The sequence below is a fragment of the Electrona antarctica genome (genome assembly GCF_951216825.1).
Source record: "Electrona antarctica genome assembly, chromosome: 22".
NCBI classification, from domain to species: domain Eukaryota; kingdom Metazoa; phylum Chordata; class Actinopteri; order Myctophiformes; family Myctophidae; genus Electrona; species Electrona antarctica.
Window position 1 is genome coordinate 23,327,690 of NC_136805.1, and position 17,500 is coordinate 23,345,189.

The 17,500-nt window shown below is 48.5% G+C and overlaps 1 protein-coding gene across 1 annotated transcript in view; it reads right to left on the reverse strand.

The window, feature by feature from the left end:
* The window catches only part of bahcc1b (BAH domain and coiled-coil containing 1b), a 95,517-nt gene that overhangs the window by 662 nt on the left and 77,355 nt on the right, over positions 1–17,500 (reverse strand). The window contains 15 exon segments of the mRNA XM_079492290.1: positions 1–2,627; positions 3,033–3,269; positions 4,081–5,567; positions 6,643–6,780; positions 7,136–7,252; positions 7,780–7,888; positions 8,175–8,250; positions 9,107–9,224; positions 9,943–10,126; positions 12,394–12,462; positions 12,654–12,901; positions 13,282–13,452; positions 14,973–15,155; positions 15,393–15,579; positions 16,012–16,090. The exon segment at positions 1–2,627 is cut by the window's left edge and continues 662 nt beyond it. Of these exon segments, the coding sequence (XP_079348416.1) occupies positions 2,418–2,627; positions 3,033–3,269; positions 4,081–5,567; positions 6,643–6,780; positions 7,136–7,252; positions 7,780–7,888; positions 8,175–8,250; positions 9,107–9,224; positions 9,943–10,126; positions 12,394–12,462; positions 12,654–12,901; positions 13,282–13,452; positions 14,973–15,155; positions 15,393–15,579; positions 16,012–16,090 (3,613 nt within the window). The 3' untranslated portion in view covers positions 1–2,417.

The following is a 17,500-nucleotide window of genomic DNA, read 5'->3' on the forward strand; positions in this document are numbered from 1 at the left end:
TCTTTTTATGTCTCTCAATATCATCCCATTTGATTGGCTCTGATTGTCCTTCACAGTCACAGGATGTTGTTGTGGTTGCCGTGGAGCCCCTCAAGTGCATCGGCCGGGGGGTAGGGGTGGGGGGTGGGGGTGGTTGGGGGGGGCAGGCAATGTCGCTGTGACAATTTTCTGAGGCTGTCATAGCAACAGTGGGTGAACTCAAGCAGTCAACGAGAGACAGGACTCTGCTGTCAGATACTACGGTGATTGCAAGGGGTCCCGGAATCAGATTGTGATTGAATATCTTTTTTATCTTTTTTAATAATAATAATATTGCATTCTTCTAAAATGCAGCGAAGCATAAAGTCAGAGGCGCTTTGGTATGTTTTCATCTTTCGTTTGAGGCCAGATAAATATCTACAATTCATTAAGGAATATATTCTAATATAGATATACAACAGCTAGGTTCTTTAAGGATCAGAGAACAGCAGAAACTCAGTTTCCATTTTTTTCCAGTATTAAAAAAAAGGCAGAGATTTGAAACCCTCACAGGAAATGCACATTGTACATTAAAACCCAACAAGAAAAATAGTACAAAAACAGACCAACAATGGTGTGTGGACACTTTTTTTTAAAAGAGCCTTTTTTGATTTCCTTACAAAAACACCCTCTCCACAGCCCATTAAAACCTTCATCCCTTGCATGAAGCAGGGTTTTGTCTTTTTTTCCACGCATTTGTACAAGTCTCGCCTCGATCCCCACCTCTCAATCTATTCAGTGCATGGAGGGAGATGGGAGATGACCCCACCTCTTCTCTCAGCCAGAACCAATCCCCTTAAAAAGCCACCAATAATAATTTCTGAACACCCCTCCCCTCAAGAAAAAGACAAAACAAAAAAAAACAAATATATATATACTATTTACAGTTTAAGATATTTATACATAATGCTGTACAGGAACACGCACGCACGCACGCACGCACGCACGCACGCACGCACGCACGCACGCACACACGCACGCACGCACGCACACCACACCACACCACACCACAGCACGCACGCATGCACGCACACACACACACACACACGCACACACACATACACACACACTCCCTCTTATACATACATACACATAGATATTCGACAATTCGACCAGACATACATCTATCTATGCACCTGAATAGGAGGATGCGAGAGAGGTATTGACGTGTATGGCTTGACTGGAGAAAAACAAAATCATCCATTTTTGTCTGTCAGTCACCAAAACTGAGACTGTCAGTAAATCACTGGACAGATTCATATTCATACAATTTACTCTCAGAGTGCTAAAGACGTTCAGGGGTTTCTACAACATGGCCTACGCTTGCGGCTGACAAGTGCACTCAAAAATGGACAAGCGTGTGTGCACATGAACACACACAAATTCACACATACGTACAAGTGTGCGTGTACAATGCGCACACACACACACACTCTAAAGCACTATTTACTCTGAGCTCATCAAGCCAGCCATCTGCAGCTCCTCTGCAAACAAACACAGAGGCACGCACACACACATTTACAGTACAGTACCGTACCGTACCGTACGTACAGTACGTACAGTACATACATACATACATACATACATACATACATACATACATACATACATACATACATACATACATACATACATCCCAACTACAGTGTTTTTGGTCCTTTGGAGGATCTCTCAATCCTGTTGTCATTTGTCACACGACAGTGACCAGCTAAGAGCATGAAAAAACATCCAAACCAGTGTGGTTTACAGAAAGCCTCTCCTTTTCCATACAGTCTCTCTCCCTCCCTTTCTCTCCCTCTCTCTGGCAGACCTCTCTGTCTGAGTGTGAGAGCACAGGGTTCGATCAGTCTCTATTTTCGAAGGCCAATTAAGCCATCCTTCTCCGTCAACGTTGCGGGGCCAGTGAGGTAGGATCACGCTCACTGAGCTCCAAAGTGCTCCAAATGTCCTTGGGTCCTGGTTTTTCCCTCTATATGGCCTCTTGTTGTCATGGCGTTATGATGCATTTGTCTATTTCCCGCTACAGGGAGAGTCGTCAACTCAAGGAGTTGAGAACGAACGCTCATTGGAGCAACAAAAAGAAAAAAAAAAGTCAGACCTGGGTTGGTCTCTCCTTCAGACCGTCCTGGAGTCTCCAGGTGTCTCCAGAGATGGAATTCAAAGTCCCCGTATTCAGTCACCAGAGCCACCACTAAGGCTTCATCCAGGGGGCTAGCTCTTTCTCTGTCAAGGGACAGATGGATTAATAGAGACTGAACTCTATCTCGTGTTTCTCCTCTATCCCTTGGTTTGTCCTCCGTCTTTCCTTGAGGTTAGTTAACTCCGAAGAGTGATTGGAGGGGTCAGCCGCGTTGGTCGGTCCAATGCTATTCATCCTTTCTCTCTAGCTGCTGTTGTTGCTAGGACACAATAGCCACGCCCTCCGCACTGATCAGTTGACCAGTGGTTGGCTCGTAGGTTCCAGCCAGGTAGAACAGATCGTTGGCCCCTCCCCCAGGCTTGCGTCGGCGAATCAGGTGCTCGTATTCAGCCCTGCTGACCACCTGGCAGCGGTGGGAGATTGTCTGCACGTCATTCTCATCCTCGTGGCTCGACTGGTACAAGGCGTTCTGGGTAGGAGAGGAGGACAGACATTTAGATGAAAATGGTTGATTTACATTTGACCCTTTGTGGCATTTAGCTGACTCACGTATTCAATGGGACTTGCGAAACCACAATATACTGTAAGCTTCAAGTCATAGATCAACAACGTTACAACCTAATGTAAGGAGTTCAAGTTTCAGAGCCATGACTAGTAGGGGTGTAGTAATAATGCATTGTGATGCATCAATCTTAATCAATGCAGTTGATTCAACTGTGTTGATTTGGAATGTTGAAATCAATTATGTTTTGTCAAAATAGAATTGAATGAAATCTGAAAATAAATGTGCTAAGAATTTGAAGCTTGGATGTAGGGGGCATTTGTAGAATTGGCATGGGGTTTTCTTAACGGGTTAGGAAGATTCTTTCTTCACCTTTCCATCACGGTGTCTCTTCCCTAAGCGCGTCTCCTCAGGATGGTAGAACCACTTGACCCTGACCACCATGCTGGAGCTCCAGGACTCCCACAGGCTCTCCACCCTCCCGACGTAGGGCAGCTGGGGCCGGCCGGGGGACAGGAACACAGCGCAGTCACCCACACGCACCGTCTCCTTACCTCGAACGATGGCCTTGTAGAACAACTTACGGGCCTTGCCCTTAAGACCCCTTCTCTGTTGGGAGACAAAAAAGGAGCAGAACTTGATAGCTGTAGGCTAATCCAATACTATGGTTTTCATTAATCCATTAAGACCTGAGGCCGATTCTACAAGTGTCTTCGAAATCAGTTCTCAAACATTTTCATGTCAAGGACCCGCAAAATGATACCTTAGCCTCTGTATTTGGCTGCGGACCCCCATCTCAAAATACTTTGTTCCAGGGACCCCCAGAAGATTTGAGTTACAAATGTTTGCTTTACAAAAAATATATAAACAAATGTGCTATATAGCTAAAATCACACAGATTTCCCAGTTTTATAGGGTTAAACTGTTGTTATACCTGCTGCCATTTGAGGTGATATTATTTAACCAATGCACATACCTGCATATGTTTCTCACCTGCAGAAGAAGCATTGATGCCTTCCATGTTGCTATTTGTTTTTATTTTCTTATGCACTGTATATTATTGGATAATGGATATATCTGATTTCACTGTGCCTTCCTTTTGTTTGACTTGAGTTCTATGTAGCTTACTCTCTATTCTTTCTTTTTGTATTGTAACATTGTCACGGAGCTGTAAATGTTTATTAAGTTGGAAAAAAGGTTAAGTCTCTCTCTAAACATGCCTTCAATTCAATGATGTTGAAGATTTACAGTTGAGTGTCTGATCAATAAACATGGAACTTGAGCTTAACAGGGGGAGCGTTTTTGTCTTTGTTGACTTTGGCCTGGTTTTTGTTTGGCCTGGTTGTGGCTACAGAGAACAGAACACAACACAAAACAGCAGACCAGAACAGAACAATACAAACAGTGTAACCAATCCTACCTGTGTGGGATTGCCAGACCATTTCCAGAGCTGGCGTCCAGGCATCAGTGTACTGGTCAGAGGATCCGGTGAGGACATCCTCTGTCTCTTGGCTGTTGATTGGTCCTTGGGCGCAGGCTTGGGTTGCTGGTTCACAGGACTGGTCTGACTCTGAGGATGTGTATTAGGAGCTGCTTCTTTCCTCTTCAACTGTGTTTTCGTCGCACCGCTGTTAGCAACGATGCTTCCCTTTGCTACATATTCCTTCCTGTCTTCGGACCTCTCACCTCTCACCTTTGAACCCGAGACAGCCATTGCTGCTTTGGCCACGTAGCTGTGAGGAGGCGGGGCCGGGGCCGAAGAGGACGAGGAGGGAGAATGGTTGGTTGTGGCGGGGTCAGGGGTCATCAGGTCGGAGGTCAGATTCTGCCTGTGCTTGTTCTTGTCTTGCTGCAGGAGCGCACGGCGCAGCAGCACCGAGGAGGACTCCTCGTCTGAGGAGTAGGAGGAGTCGTTGTCCGAGGAGCAGAGTGACGAGGAGGAGAGAGAGCCAGAGGAGGAGGAGGAAGACGAGGATGAGGAGGAGCACACGGACAGGCGGGAGATGAAACGCCCGCCCCGGGGAAGGGCCGGGCCCGCTGGGACCCTCCTCTGTGCTTCAACATCTCGACTGTCATCATCGTCATCTTCATCCAGCTCAGAGTAGGAGCTGGGGCAGTCACTGGGGTAATCTAAATTATAATCCCCACTTTGCCCTCCGAGTCCAGCTGACATGAGCCCCTTTTTTAGCGGTGAGGCTGCACCCTTCAAAGGGCCCTCGGATCGAGCCCCGCTGCTCTCCCGCTCTCCTCCCCCTTTCTTTCCCTCCTTCACCAGCAGGCCAGGTTGGATGTATCGAAGTGGGGCACCCGCATCTGCCAAACCCTTGACTGGCTTCCCTGCACCGCCTTCGAGGCGTAGCAGCGCCTTGCCGTTCTTCGTCTTGGGAGACGTCACTCCTTCGTGGTCGAGTTTCACCAGGAAGTGCTTCCTGTCGCGCTCGTTGGCTGGCTTCCTGTTCCCGGAGGCCGCCGCCAGGGCAGTGCCAGAAGAAGAAGCAGAGGGAGAGGAGGAAGTAGAGTCCCGCTGGCCCAGTGAGGTTACCGTGGTAACCGGTCGCCTGGCTCCAGAGCTCGCACCGCCTCCGAAAGTGGCGTACCCGTTGGCGATGCTACTGAAGGAGTCGACCTGGAAGGGGGAGCCGAAGATTCCTTTAAGGGGAGCGGACGGGGTGAGGGGGTGGGAGGTGGTCCGGTGGAAGATCCCCATGTCGCGCTCTCGCATCCTCCGCTGGGTCTTGCGGGACGTTCCGTTGAAGAGGAAGAAATCGACGGGGGGCCTCTTCCTCGGCGCTGACCAGCTCAACAAGGTGCTGCTTTTGGTCAAGGCACTGGTGTCACATGACGACGACGACGACGTGGGCATGGTGGCAGTCGTTGGGAGTGAGTGGATTTTCTTTGGCCTGCCAACTGCGAAAATGGACCAAGAGACAGAGAGGGGTGTTAGTCATTAAGAAGCGACATGTCTTAGAGAGAGAGACGTAAAGGGAGATTGATTGAGAAACTAAAAGCTTTAGAGGAACTTAATATCCTCGTCTCTCACTGAGAGTCACTTGGTCAGGTAGCTTTTTAACATATCCATTTCTCATTCGTAACTGCAAGAAAACCTGATGAAACCTGCCCCCTCCCCCAAGGTTATTGTCACCCTGAGCTGAGTTATATGAGTGGGACTCGTGCATATGTCAAGCACACCAATGACAGTTTGCAAAATATACTGCTCTATGCAGTCAAATGGAGGGCAAAATAGGAATATGCAAAAGTGCAAATATAAACGCAAGTGTATGTGTGTTTACATAACCCTGCTCGCTAGGTGAACCTCTACATCTACGTCTTCAAGGCAATTTCTGGACAGCAGGAGATTTGATTGATGTGCAGAGGCCTTGTTTTGCTGATATTACTACAGGCTGTGTTAACTGGTTATACCAGAATCTTGATCTGCTCTGAGACAGTTTGTCTTCAGGCAACATTGTGTGAGTGATGAGCACCTGCTGACTGACAGGGTGACCAGCTATTCTTCAGGTTGCTGTCGCTAATGAAATGGTGAAATAATGTTTACTGTTTAAATAACAAAGGTACTGCACACATCCGGATCTGAAGCCTGTGCGTGAGCGGTGATGAACATTGCTATGTGGATTTACCATTGGGCCAGTGACGCTGTGTTGTGGGGTAGCTGTGGAAACCCCTGCCAATGTCGACTAGTTGTCTGTCTGCCTGCCTGCCTTTCTCTTTTGGGGGGGGCTGGGTACCCCAAAATTACAGCGAAATTAAAACAAAATACGGCATTTTTTTCCCGGCCGCGCGGCACATTTTGTCTAGCCCGGGGGCCCTAGGGAGGGTAAATCCGGTCCTGGGCTTGGCAGAACGTTTGAGCTGGAAATGGATATGACAATCCGTAACCCAGAACTAGTTATGCACATGGCCTATAACAAGAGTTGCACAGTTCTGTGAGAGGATTCTGATGTGTATTATTGCTCTGAATCTTCACCTGGTCTTTTCTCCTGGGGTCTCCCCGACGTTTCCCCATTGGCTGTTTTTTCTGCAGCCGCGTCTCTCTTCTCCTGGGTGGAGCTGCGGCGGCCACGGCGACCAGGTGACATCAAAAGGGCTGGCGAGGGTTCCGCACCTAAACAAGGGTCAGTAAAACGTCATTTTTCATTAATTCCTTCCTTACTCCCTCCGATATCTTTCATCCTCATTTAGCTCATTTAGATTTGGAGGAGCAGTAAGCTGGAACTCGCTACCCCTGAATATGGAGAGCATCAGCAGCCACCTCCCTTTTATGACAAGGGGGGGTCAAAGCATGGCTTTTAGAAAATGTTGCAGAATAGCATGTTAACTTTGTATCCTTGACGTTTCTTCGATTAACATGATGCAACTTGTTTTTCCTGTATAATAAAATCATCCCTCCCTCCCTCCCTCATTCTAGTCAGTGTCCCATCCCTGCCTTGTTACTTCCGTCTTTGTACACGTCTACTCACAGTGGACCTGGTATCCTGGAGGCAGCAGCCTGACGTTGGGGAGGGAGATCCGTCCTCTGTCTCCATCGTCGAATTCCACCATCACACTGCCTTCCTTTTCCTCCTCGCCTGGACCTCCTAACACACGCACACACACGGCACACACACGCACGCACACACGCACGCACACACACACACACACACACACACACACAGAGAATGTAAGTGGAACGTTTGGAAGATACCGTGGGTCCTGGACTGACTGACTGACTGACTGGTACCCTCAAAGATATCACAGTTTGTCTCTTGCTTTTCTTTCTTTAATTAGTGGTGCTATAGGTGTGCCTACAAGTGTATCTGTGGACTGGAGGTGAGACCTTCGAGTGTATAGTCAAATTAAAAGCTTTGTTTTCCCCAAAAACAGAAAATGTGGTTTGCGGTGGAGCATGAAGGACAGCAGGTACTTACAGTAAACATACAGGATAGCCAAAAACATACATGAACTATGTACGTAAAGTGCAGAGAATGTGTGGTGTGTGTGCGTGTGTGTGCGTGTGTGTGTGTGTGCGTGCGTGCGTGCGTGCGTGCGTGCGTGCGTGCGTGCGTGCGTGCGTGCGTGCGTGCGTGCGTGCGCGCGTGCGTCCGCGTGCGTGTGTGTGACTCACCTCTATGTACGTATCCAGGATAGAGACAGCGTGATCGCTCACTCCAGTACGCACACACCCGCGTCCCAGCACTCAGGATGGCCTCTGTCTGTGGTCGCACATCTAGCACCTGATAAAACCAGACCAAATCATTCCGACCAGTCAACACAAAGGAAGTAAAACATGCACAAATTCAATATATATTTTTTTTCTTTTTTTGTGTGTGAGGAAATATTGATTTATGTTTTATTTTAGTGGCATTTTTCACAACACAAATCTTCTCTTATGAGGGTCCCTGGCACAAAATCTTTTCGAATGGGGATCCGTGGCCTGGTCTATATCAGTTTGGCGGTCTTTGAAATAAAAATCTATGAAAACCACTGCTTTGAGTTCTCTAAAAACAAAGTCCAACTCACGGCTTCCTGAAGCATCTGCTCCAGAGAGTAGATCCGCGGACGGTTTCCTCTCTCTCCCTCAATCACAACACTGAAACTGGGGTGGGGGAAAGAATGGAGAAATTAACACTCATCATGAGAAACAATTATATTGGGTGTTTTACTGTTTATATACTGCGTGCGTGCGTGCGTGCGTGCGTGCGTGCGTGCGTGCGTGCGTGCGTGCGTGCGTGCGTGCGTGTCTAGATTATATTTTATAAAGAAGACATGACGGACATCAGATTTCAAATCAGCTACTAACAGCATTCTCCACGACAGCATGATCAGTGTTACCTGTCAGGGATCCATATATTTCTCACACCTCCTCAGTATCAAACAGTGCACTTTGTCTATTCATGTACGGTACGTAGGCTACTGTAGTCTGTGAAACATTGTGTTAAAACTATCTTTTATCGAGTTGTCACACAAAAAGAATCCCTTGAGTGAATCTCATACTTGACAACAAAAGTGTTATTCATTTTTGTCGCTGTTGGGGCAGAAACCTTATCTCCGTAATTCAATATTTTCTGTTTCATAAATGTGTGCATTTTGAAAGTGGTTCAATCTGATTGTAGAATTTAAAAATAAATTCTAACCAGAGCTTGTGACTACGGTATACACTGACCGTAGTCTTCCACCCAAAAATAAATGATTTCGTTGTTGCCAGGCAGAAAACTCTTATCTCCATATTTTAACCTTTTGTGTTTTCCAACGACCTTCAACGACCATACGTAACTACAGCGTCACACAAAAGCTCCATAAGCTCGAAATGCAGCGCCAAGCGACCCGCTTTGAGCTCGTCAATCTGCTACTTTTGATGCGTTTGAAAAGTAAAAGTTTCGGAGATATGGGGTTTCCACCCGACAGAGGCGGTTTATGATGGTGATGTAAGCGTGTCTTAGGCAGGGTCTTACATGTCTGGCAGGTCCAGCGTGTGCACGCAGGCGGCATAGAGAAGCTCATCCTCCTTAGAGATCAAGATCTTCAGCCCGTCCACCAACATCTCCTTACTCAGCACACAGTTAGGCAGGGCTGGGGAGGTAGAGGGAAGAATGGAGGGACAGAGGAATGGAGGGAGAGATGGAAAGAGAACGACAGAGTCAAAGTAAGAGGAGAATGGGAAGATTGAAGGAAAGGGAGGACGGAGACAGGTGTGAAGGGGATCAGCGAGAGAAGGGTGGGAATGAGTGATGGATGGAAAGATGCGAGGAGGGATAGAGGGTGGGATGGAGAGGGGGAGGGGAAAAGTTGTGAAGGGAAGGAGGCAGGAAGAAGAATAGGAAATAGGGGAGATACAGAGAGGTGGGTGGGTGATGTAGAGGGGTGGAGGTGGGTGGGGGATGTAGAGGGGGTGGAGGTGGGTGCGGAGGGGGGAGAGAAAGGAAAGAAAGGGAGGGATGGAGCAACGGAAGGACAGATTGATAGAGAGGGAGACGGAAGAGGAATTAAAGAAGGCAGGGAGAGAAAAATGGATGAGGGAAGGAGGGAAGATGGATGGATGCAGGGGGGAGGGATAAATAGAGGGCGGAGGAGAGATACGCATAATTTATAATTGTGCTTTTGTAAGAGCTATGTTGTGTGTGTGTGTGTGTGTGTGTGTGTGTGTGTGTGTGTGTGTGTGTGTGTGTGTGTGTGTTAACATGTATACAGTATGTGTGGTGTGTAATATGTACTGTACATACAGTATGTGTGTACACACGTATAAAAGGGATCAAGTGTTCTTTCAGACAAATACATGCATTACTCTTACCTGGTATCCTGCAAGGCATGTTGGGAGGGAGGTGGTCCTTCTCCTCCTCCTCCTCCTCCTCCTCCTCCTCGTCTTCCTCCTCCCCCTCCAGCTCCCCGTCCGAGAAGCTGCTCTCCTCGTCCAATTGGAAGCCGTCGTCGGCAGCGAAGCTCTCCAGCAGCCGACTCACAGCATGACCCTTGGTCTGGACAGGAGACGCACAGGATGTGATGTCACTGATCAGGAAGTGTTTTTTTTTTTACTTGAAAAACAACTTCGGCCTGCATGGCGCTCTAACTGAGTGGGGCCCGGGGACCCCTAGAGGTCCTTGAGGGGGTTCCAAAGGGTCCCCAGCTAAATGAGTGAATATAGCATTAAAATCGGTTTAACGACGTTAGAAATACGGTACATCGATCTACAAGCTAGATCGGAGCGAGGTCCCCCATGCAGGGCACTGTACTTGGTCCGATTTTTCTCCATTGACACCAAACCTCTTTGCCAAAACTAGCCGAACTACAAGCTTGCACGCACGCGCGCACACGCACGCACGTACGCACACACGCACACGCACACGCACACGCACACGCACACGCACACACACACACACACACACACACACACACACACACACACACACACACACACACACACGTAGAGCGGCAGATAGATAGCATCCTGGAGCAGACCGGTTTAGGCTGGTCTATAATGATGACTGATGTGTGCTGATGGAGTTGTAAAGTCAGCCTGCTCAACAGGTTCCTGCCTGTATCTGGGCTTTCCAAAGAAAAGACCATATATTCAAGCATGAAAGGCAATGATGTGTGTGTGTGTGTGTGTGTGTGTGTGTCTGAGAGAGAGTGCGCGTGCGTGGCTGCGTGCGTGTGAGTGAGTGTGTTGTCTTAGGGAGTTTTCCACATTAGGGGGCCATATATTTTAGTGACAGAAGTTTCATCACCACGGGGCATGGAAGATTATTCACCTTTAGTGTGTGTGTGTGTGTGTGTGTGTGTGTGTGTGTGTGTGTGTGTGTGTGTGTGTGTGTGTGTGTGTGTGTGTGTGTGTGTGTGTGTGTGTGTGTGTGTAGATGATGGCTTGTGTGAGTGAATATACCAATGTATATACAGTATCGGAATGTGTCGACAGCATGTAATTTATATATGTATTTGTCTGCATGTGTATGCGTGTTAGTACGCATACACCCATGCATGCATTTGTGTGTGTGTGTGTGCGTGTGTATGTGTGTGTGCGTGCGTATGTAATGATGTCATTATGACTACTGTCATGAGGACCCGGAACCTAATTGGTTCATCCATTGGTTTCACCATCAAGCGCCCACATAAACAGTGACCCAGTGATGATGAGTAAGCTTAGTGTGCTAATCCAAACACGCACGCACGCACGCACACGCACACACACACACACACACACACACACACACACACACACACACACACTTGAAAATGACAGGGTATGAAGCAATGCTTTACGGCAGATGGAAACGTTTCTTACACAAACATGGCTGGAGTTTCAGTTATTAATTTTAAGCAACGCCTCTTGCCAAACGAAACCTCCCGTGTCACTGAAACACCGAAATAAATAATTGAAACACACACGGCCAACTATTTGACATCAGTCTTCGTTCAGCGGTGAGAAGGCTGCCGAAGACTGATGGTGCGTGAACTGTGCCATGTACGTGCTGCAGTAAATAGACAATAAATATACTTGATTTAATGACTGTATCGAAAGCCTCCGTCACTTTGGATGAGTTTCAGCATAACGTCCTTGGCGCGCATCACAATCTCATACTTGTTTGAGTTTTGCTAGGAAACCATGGTCACCTAGATTAATTTACTGTACTGCATGGTATACCTATTGTACAAATGTGGAGCTTTGGATTCTGATGACAGCGACTTTAGGTATTGCCAGAGTAATCTAGTAAGAGAGTAATGACACTCCCGTTGACTCGCATTGTAACAATGGAATGCGGAAGTGCTCATTCTATCTTAATGGAATAGTTCCAGCCATAGGAGAAATGTTTGGAACTATAGCCCATAGGCACCCGCTTTGCGGCGAGATCAAAGCATGTCACCACTCTCTTACTAGATTACTCTGGGTATTGCTAGCAAGGTACAGTTAACTTCCTCCTTAACAAGAGGATTTGGTTTACAGAGGTTTTAGAACGAGGGCCGTTGTTTGGCACGCAGAGAGGCGTGCCGTGCCTAAATATGCCCCAGTTCTAAAATCAACATCGGCCTCTTGGGGCTCATTACTTTAATCTATGCCAGTGATCTTTTCAGAATGCTACTGTACATCAAAGGTCAAAGGGAAGTTTCTAAAGTGATGCAAAGCTGTCACTCACTTCACCAGGGAAATGAATGCCTGGAGTGTTTCTCCAGACTCCGTTTATATTCTCCCTGTATCATCTGTCTATCTATATTTCTTTACCATTTCCCAGCTTCCCCAGTTCTTTACCTGCTTGATACGGCTCCTTCGGCCCCTGGAGTTGTCGTCTCTCTGGCTCTCCACCCAGAAGCCTCTCCTCTGTAGCAAAGAATACCATCCATAACAGGTTAGTGTCACCCGCAAACCAATGGAAAACACTGAAATGTTACATTTTGTAAAAGCTTGTCGAAAGGGTAGAGTTATTGAGGTAAGTTTGTTGTACTAACAGAAACATGTCAGATAAAATACAACCTTACAATTGCTATGCTGTTGGGGGAAAACCCTCTTACCTCTCCCAGAGTGCCTTGTGCACCCAAGCTTTTCCTGAAGGCTTCCTTGTTGGTCCGGTTGGCTTCTGCCAGGGTCCCTTGGGTCCCCCGGCCGTCTCCGAGGACGCTGCCCATTGCCGGAACACCCCAGCTGGGCAGAGAAACTCCCTTAGCCCCCAGCTGGTCTGGACGTCCCCTGTCTGTGGTGACAAGGCAGGGTCTACCCGGAGCTCTTTTCCTCGGATCTGCAGCGGGCGCAGTCAAAACGCCTGGGGGGACAACGTCGCTAACGTTATTTTCTCACTACCTGATAAGAGTTTATTGGCCAAACATGTGCAGCTACTAGAGCTGGTTGCTTCCACTTAACCAGAGAGATTGCTGAAAACCATTTCCAGAAAATATTTCTCTAATCTCCTAACAAATAAATGCTTTGCCTTAATTAAAAATAACTGTATTTTAATTTGGTCGCCCAAACATTTCACTTGAATTGAGTCGCCTTCATTCCCGTGGGGTTCAGATAAATGAGGTTATACTCTATGAGATATAACTTTACATGATGATTCAATTATGTACAACTGTTATTTTATTTAGGCTTAATATAAAGGCGGTATTACCATTCATTTTTTATCATTCTGCATTCAGATCTCACCTGGAGGAGCTGGTCTCTTGATCCTGGCTTTCTGATTGGCTTGGAGCTGGGTGGACAGTGACGAAAAAGAGCCAACAGCCGAAGGGTTCGACGGGGCTTCTCTTGAGGACGAGGTCATCTTGATGTCACCAGTTCCATCTTCGCTATCGTAGCTAACCTCCTCTTCCTCCTCTGTGGGGATCAGAACGTCAATATGGTCAATCGGGAAAGCGTCCAGTGATCAAAATGGCAGCGCGGTCGCCTAATGCCCGGGAACTCACTTGATAAGACGTATCGACAGCGGGCTCTCAATACGCCGTTAGTATCTACAGTCGAGCTCGCAAACCCGCGGCTAACCTTACATGATCATAAACACAACTATTGGAAGTGCGAGGAGGGAGATGCCTCGTCGATTGGCTTGGACTCAATCAAATGGCTCTCTGTGGCTTTTTGAAAGTGAGGCATTTGTCACACCGTGTGACCAGGACCGTAGGGAGCCAAGAAGCCTTAATGGCCACCCTATAATGCCTGGCCTGTTCCTTAACTGCAGTCCAGGGAAACCAAATGTCACTTCATTGTGTGTACACACACACACACACACACACACACACACACACACACACACACATCCATGCACACTTACATGTGTATGTGAGTGTGCGAGCGGGCACACACACACACTAACACATGCACACACTTACAAACGAATGCACACATGCATGTTCGCGCGCAAACACACAGAGATCTTTATTGGCAGCTGCGTGTTGCTGACTGCGAGGGTCGTGTCAGATGTCGACACGTCTATGACACACTTGTCACTTACATGGTGTTCTAGTCAACACTCTCCCTCTCTCTCTCTTTCGCTTTCGCGCACACGCACGCACGCACGCACGCACGCACTCACGCACGCACGCACGCACGCACGCACGCACGCACGCACGCACGCACGCACGCACGCACGCACGCACGCACGCACGCACGCACGCACACACACATGCACGCAACCACGCCACTACTACTTCTGTCAAGGCCACGGGGCCAGTCGGAGGAGCGTTGGGCCTGAATACTTGTGTTAACTTAATCTCAGCCGCTGTCTCTTCCACGGGGTGTTCATTTAAAAAGTCAGCCGCTCGGCTAGGAGGGATATCACCATGCCTTCTCCACTCCAGGCGTCTGAGGGGAGGGGAGGGTGTTCATTTTGGCAGGGAAGACAGGGGTGTGACATTCTAAAAGGGGCTGAAGAGTGGGGCTCGCATTACGGCGAGGTACTAGTGGGATGGGTGGTGGTTGTGGGTGGGGGCACTGCATGCCTTCGGCGAGTCGTTAACGCTTTTAACGGTGTGACAGACGAGCTGGGGAGGGGGGGGGGGTGGCGGCTAGTAAGAGGGAAGGAGGCAGACATCTCACTTCCAGACGTCGCTGGATGCGCGCGCACATGGCAGACACTCGCATGTGTCCGCACGCCCAGAGTCACGCAGTAGTGCACAGTAGGCCTGCACAAGACTGACTCACGCACGGAGTCACACGCATACACACATGTACACACGCACAAGCACACATGCACACACGTACAAGCTCACACATAACTCACAAAGCCTTGCCGTTCTGAACTAACGTTGTTGCAGAAGCAATAACATGCACCTTGAATTTTACCTAGTCATTCTAAAATGTGTTTCACGTCAGTATGTTCTGTAATGTATTCTATTGCCCACCTTGTCCTGAGCTCTCGCTGTCACTTTTCTCCTCCTCGCTCACTTCCTGCTTCTCAGAGGCCACACCCCCTCTTTGGTGGACTCTGTTTGGGGCTCCGCCCATAAGAACCTTCGGCTTACGACCTCTATTTCTCCTCACTGCCTGATTGGCTGCCCAATCCTGGTGGGAGTGTGGTGACTCAGCTGCAAGAGGACAACGCAGGTATGCTATTTAGGACGCGTGTGTGTGTGTGTGTGTGTGTGCGTGCGTGCGTGCGTGCGTGCGTGCGTGCGTGCGTGCGTGCGTGCGTGCGTGCGTGGTGCGTGCGTGCGTGCGTGCGTGCGTGCGTGCGTGCGTGCGTGCGTGCGTGCGTGCGTGCGTGCGTGCGTGCGTGCGTGAGTGCGTGCGTGCGTGCGTGCGCAAACTCCTCCTGTTCCCACCTGTGTCACCGTGTCTGCGGTGGCTCTCGGAGCTGGCTCTAGCCCCAGGGGCTCCTCTGCAGCGCAGCATGCCTGCTGACGGTGCACCTCTCTGGGCCGCAGCCTTCTGCTTCAGCTGGGTCACCCTCCTGGCCAGCCGGGAGCTGAGGGTGCTGGGGCGACCTCTCTGCTTGCAACGGGCCTTCATCTGATGGAGGAGGGAGGGGTGGGGTGGTGGAGAGAGGGGGTTAGATGGATGCAGAGACCGAGAGCGGACAAAAGATATAAGAGGAATGGTTGTTAACCCATTTAGAGTAGACCTGAGGCCGATTCTAAAATAAATTGCTACTAAACAGTTTTCTGAAAACCCTATGTTTCTATGTCAGTGGTTCTCAACCTTTTTCATGTCAAGGACCCCCAGAATTATTTGTATTTGGCTGTGGACCCCCATCTGGAAATATGCAATTCCAGGAACCCCCCAGAAGCAGAGATTTGAGTTAAAAACGTTTGCTCTGAAAGAACATATTATATTCAAAGATTTGCGTCACATTTTCAGCAGATCTGCAAGCTCGTAGCACGGCACTCGGTGCCGCGCTATGAGGTGAATGATCCAATGGGAAGCTTAGTGGGAGGAACCAACCTGTGCAGTGGTGAGGCCATTGAAGCCATGATTGGTCAGTTTTTTCCGTGCCTTTTCCTCCAGCAGGTTAAGCCCCACCCTGAAAGGTAAGCAACACAGCAGACATTAAACAACAGTGGTTAGTTGGTCTTCTGGACCAAGGGTTCTCAATCTGGGGGTCAAGAAATTATTTAGGGGGGGGTCCCCAGATCATTTTCACAAAGAAAAAGAAAAAGTTTTCTTTTTTTCTTTGGAAAATGGAAATTGATTGTCTACATACAGTACATAGTATACACATAGCGCATGCATAAACTTTCCTTAATGATTATATCTTGTTTCAGTATTTATTTATGATGTATTTTCTCTATTATTAAGGTCATTGTAGCGAGTAGCGAGTGGGGGGGGGGGGGGGGGGGGGGGGGGGCAAAGCATTTCCGGGGGTATTGTTTTTATTTGTTGATTAACCCATTTAGAACGTTTTTAATCGTTTGTGCCCATTTGGACAAAAACAGATCGTCTACCCTGCATGTTAAGTTTCAAATACACACATGGGGCACCAGCTGGCCTAGCGGTCCAGGCGCATGCCACATATAGGCTCTGGCCTGACAGCGTGTTGCGTGTTCGAGTCCCGTTCATGACGACCTTTGCCGCGTGTCTCTCCCCTTCTCTCTCCCTCTTTCCTGTCCGTTTTCACTGTAACTATATCAATAAAGCCACCAAAGCCTTAAAACAAACAAAAGAAAGTTTCAAATACACATGAAAACAGTGGGGGTCAGAGTTGAGGCCAGTCTGCTTGGTGTGGGCATATGTTTTGGCAGTCGTTGGAGCTCAAAGAAGAGTTTCAGGGGGGGGAAAAACCGTAATGGTCACTTGGCCGTCTCCGGTAGTCAGTGAATTTGGAGCCAATGGGAGTACAGTTGAGTGGGAGAAGGGATGTGGGGCGGTGGCAGTTTCCACAAGGGAGAAGTAATCCAGTTGTTGTTGTGCAAATGAGCATATGACCCACTGCCACAGTGAGAGGCTTCCATGAGGCCACTTGGAAGCTGTGACACACACTGTCGTCAGTCGGCTTTGCTCTGTTCAGGCGTTCACTATTATGTGCAATCTAGTACATTTGAACTTCCTCTAGGGATGCTTCTATGCTCTGCGTTATGTTTGGACAGAATGACCCAGTGAGGGAAAGAGTAAAATAGGAAGAACCACAGAGAGATAGAGAGAGAGAGAGAGAGAGAGAGAGAGAGAGAGAGAGAGAGAGAGAGAGAGAGAGACAGACCGACAGACAGACAGACAGACAGACAGACAGACAGACAGACAGACAGACAGACAGACAGACAGACAGACAGACAGACAGACAGACAGACAGACAGACAGACAGACAGACAGACAGACAGACAGCAGTCAGACAAAGATGGAAGACTGAGAAAGAGAGAGCGAGAGAGAGAGAGAGAGAGAGAGAGAGAGAGAGAGAGAGAGAGAGAGATATGAGGCAGTCTCATGGGAGTCTGTCCAC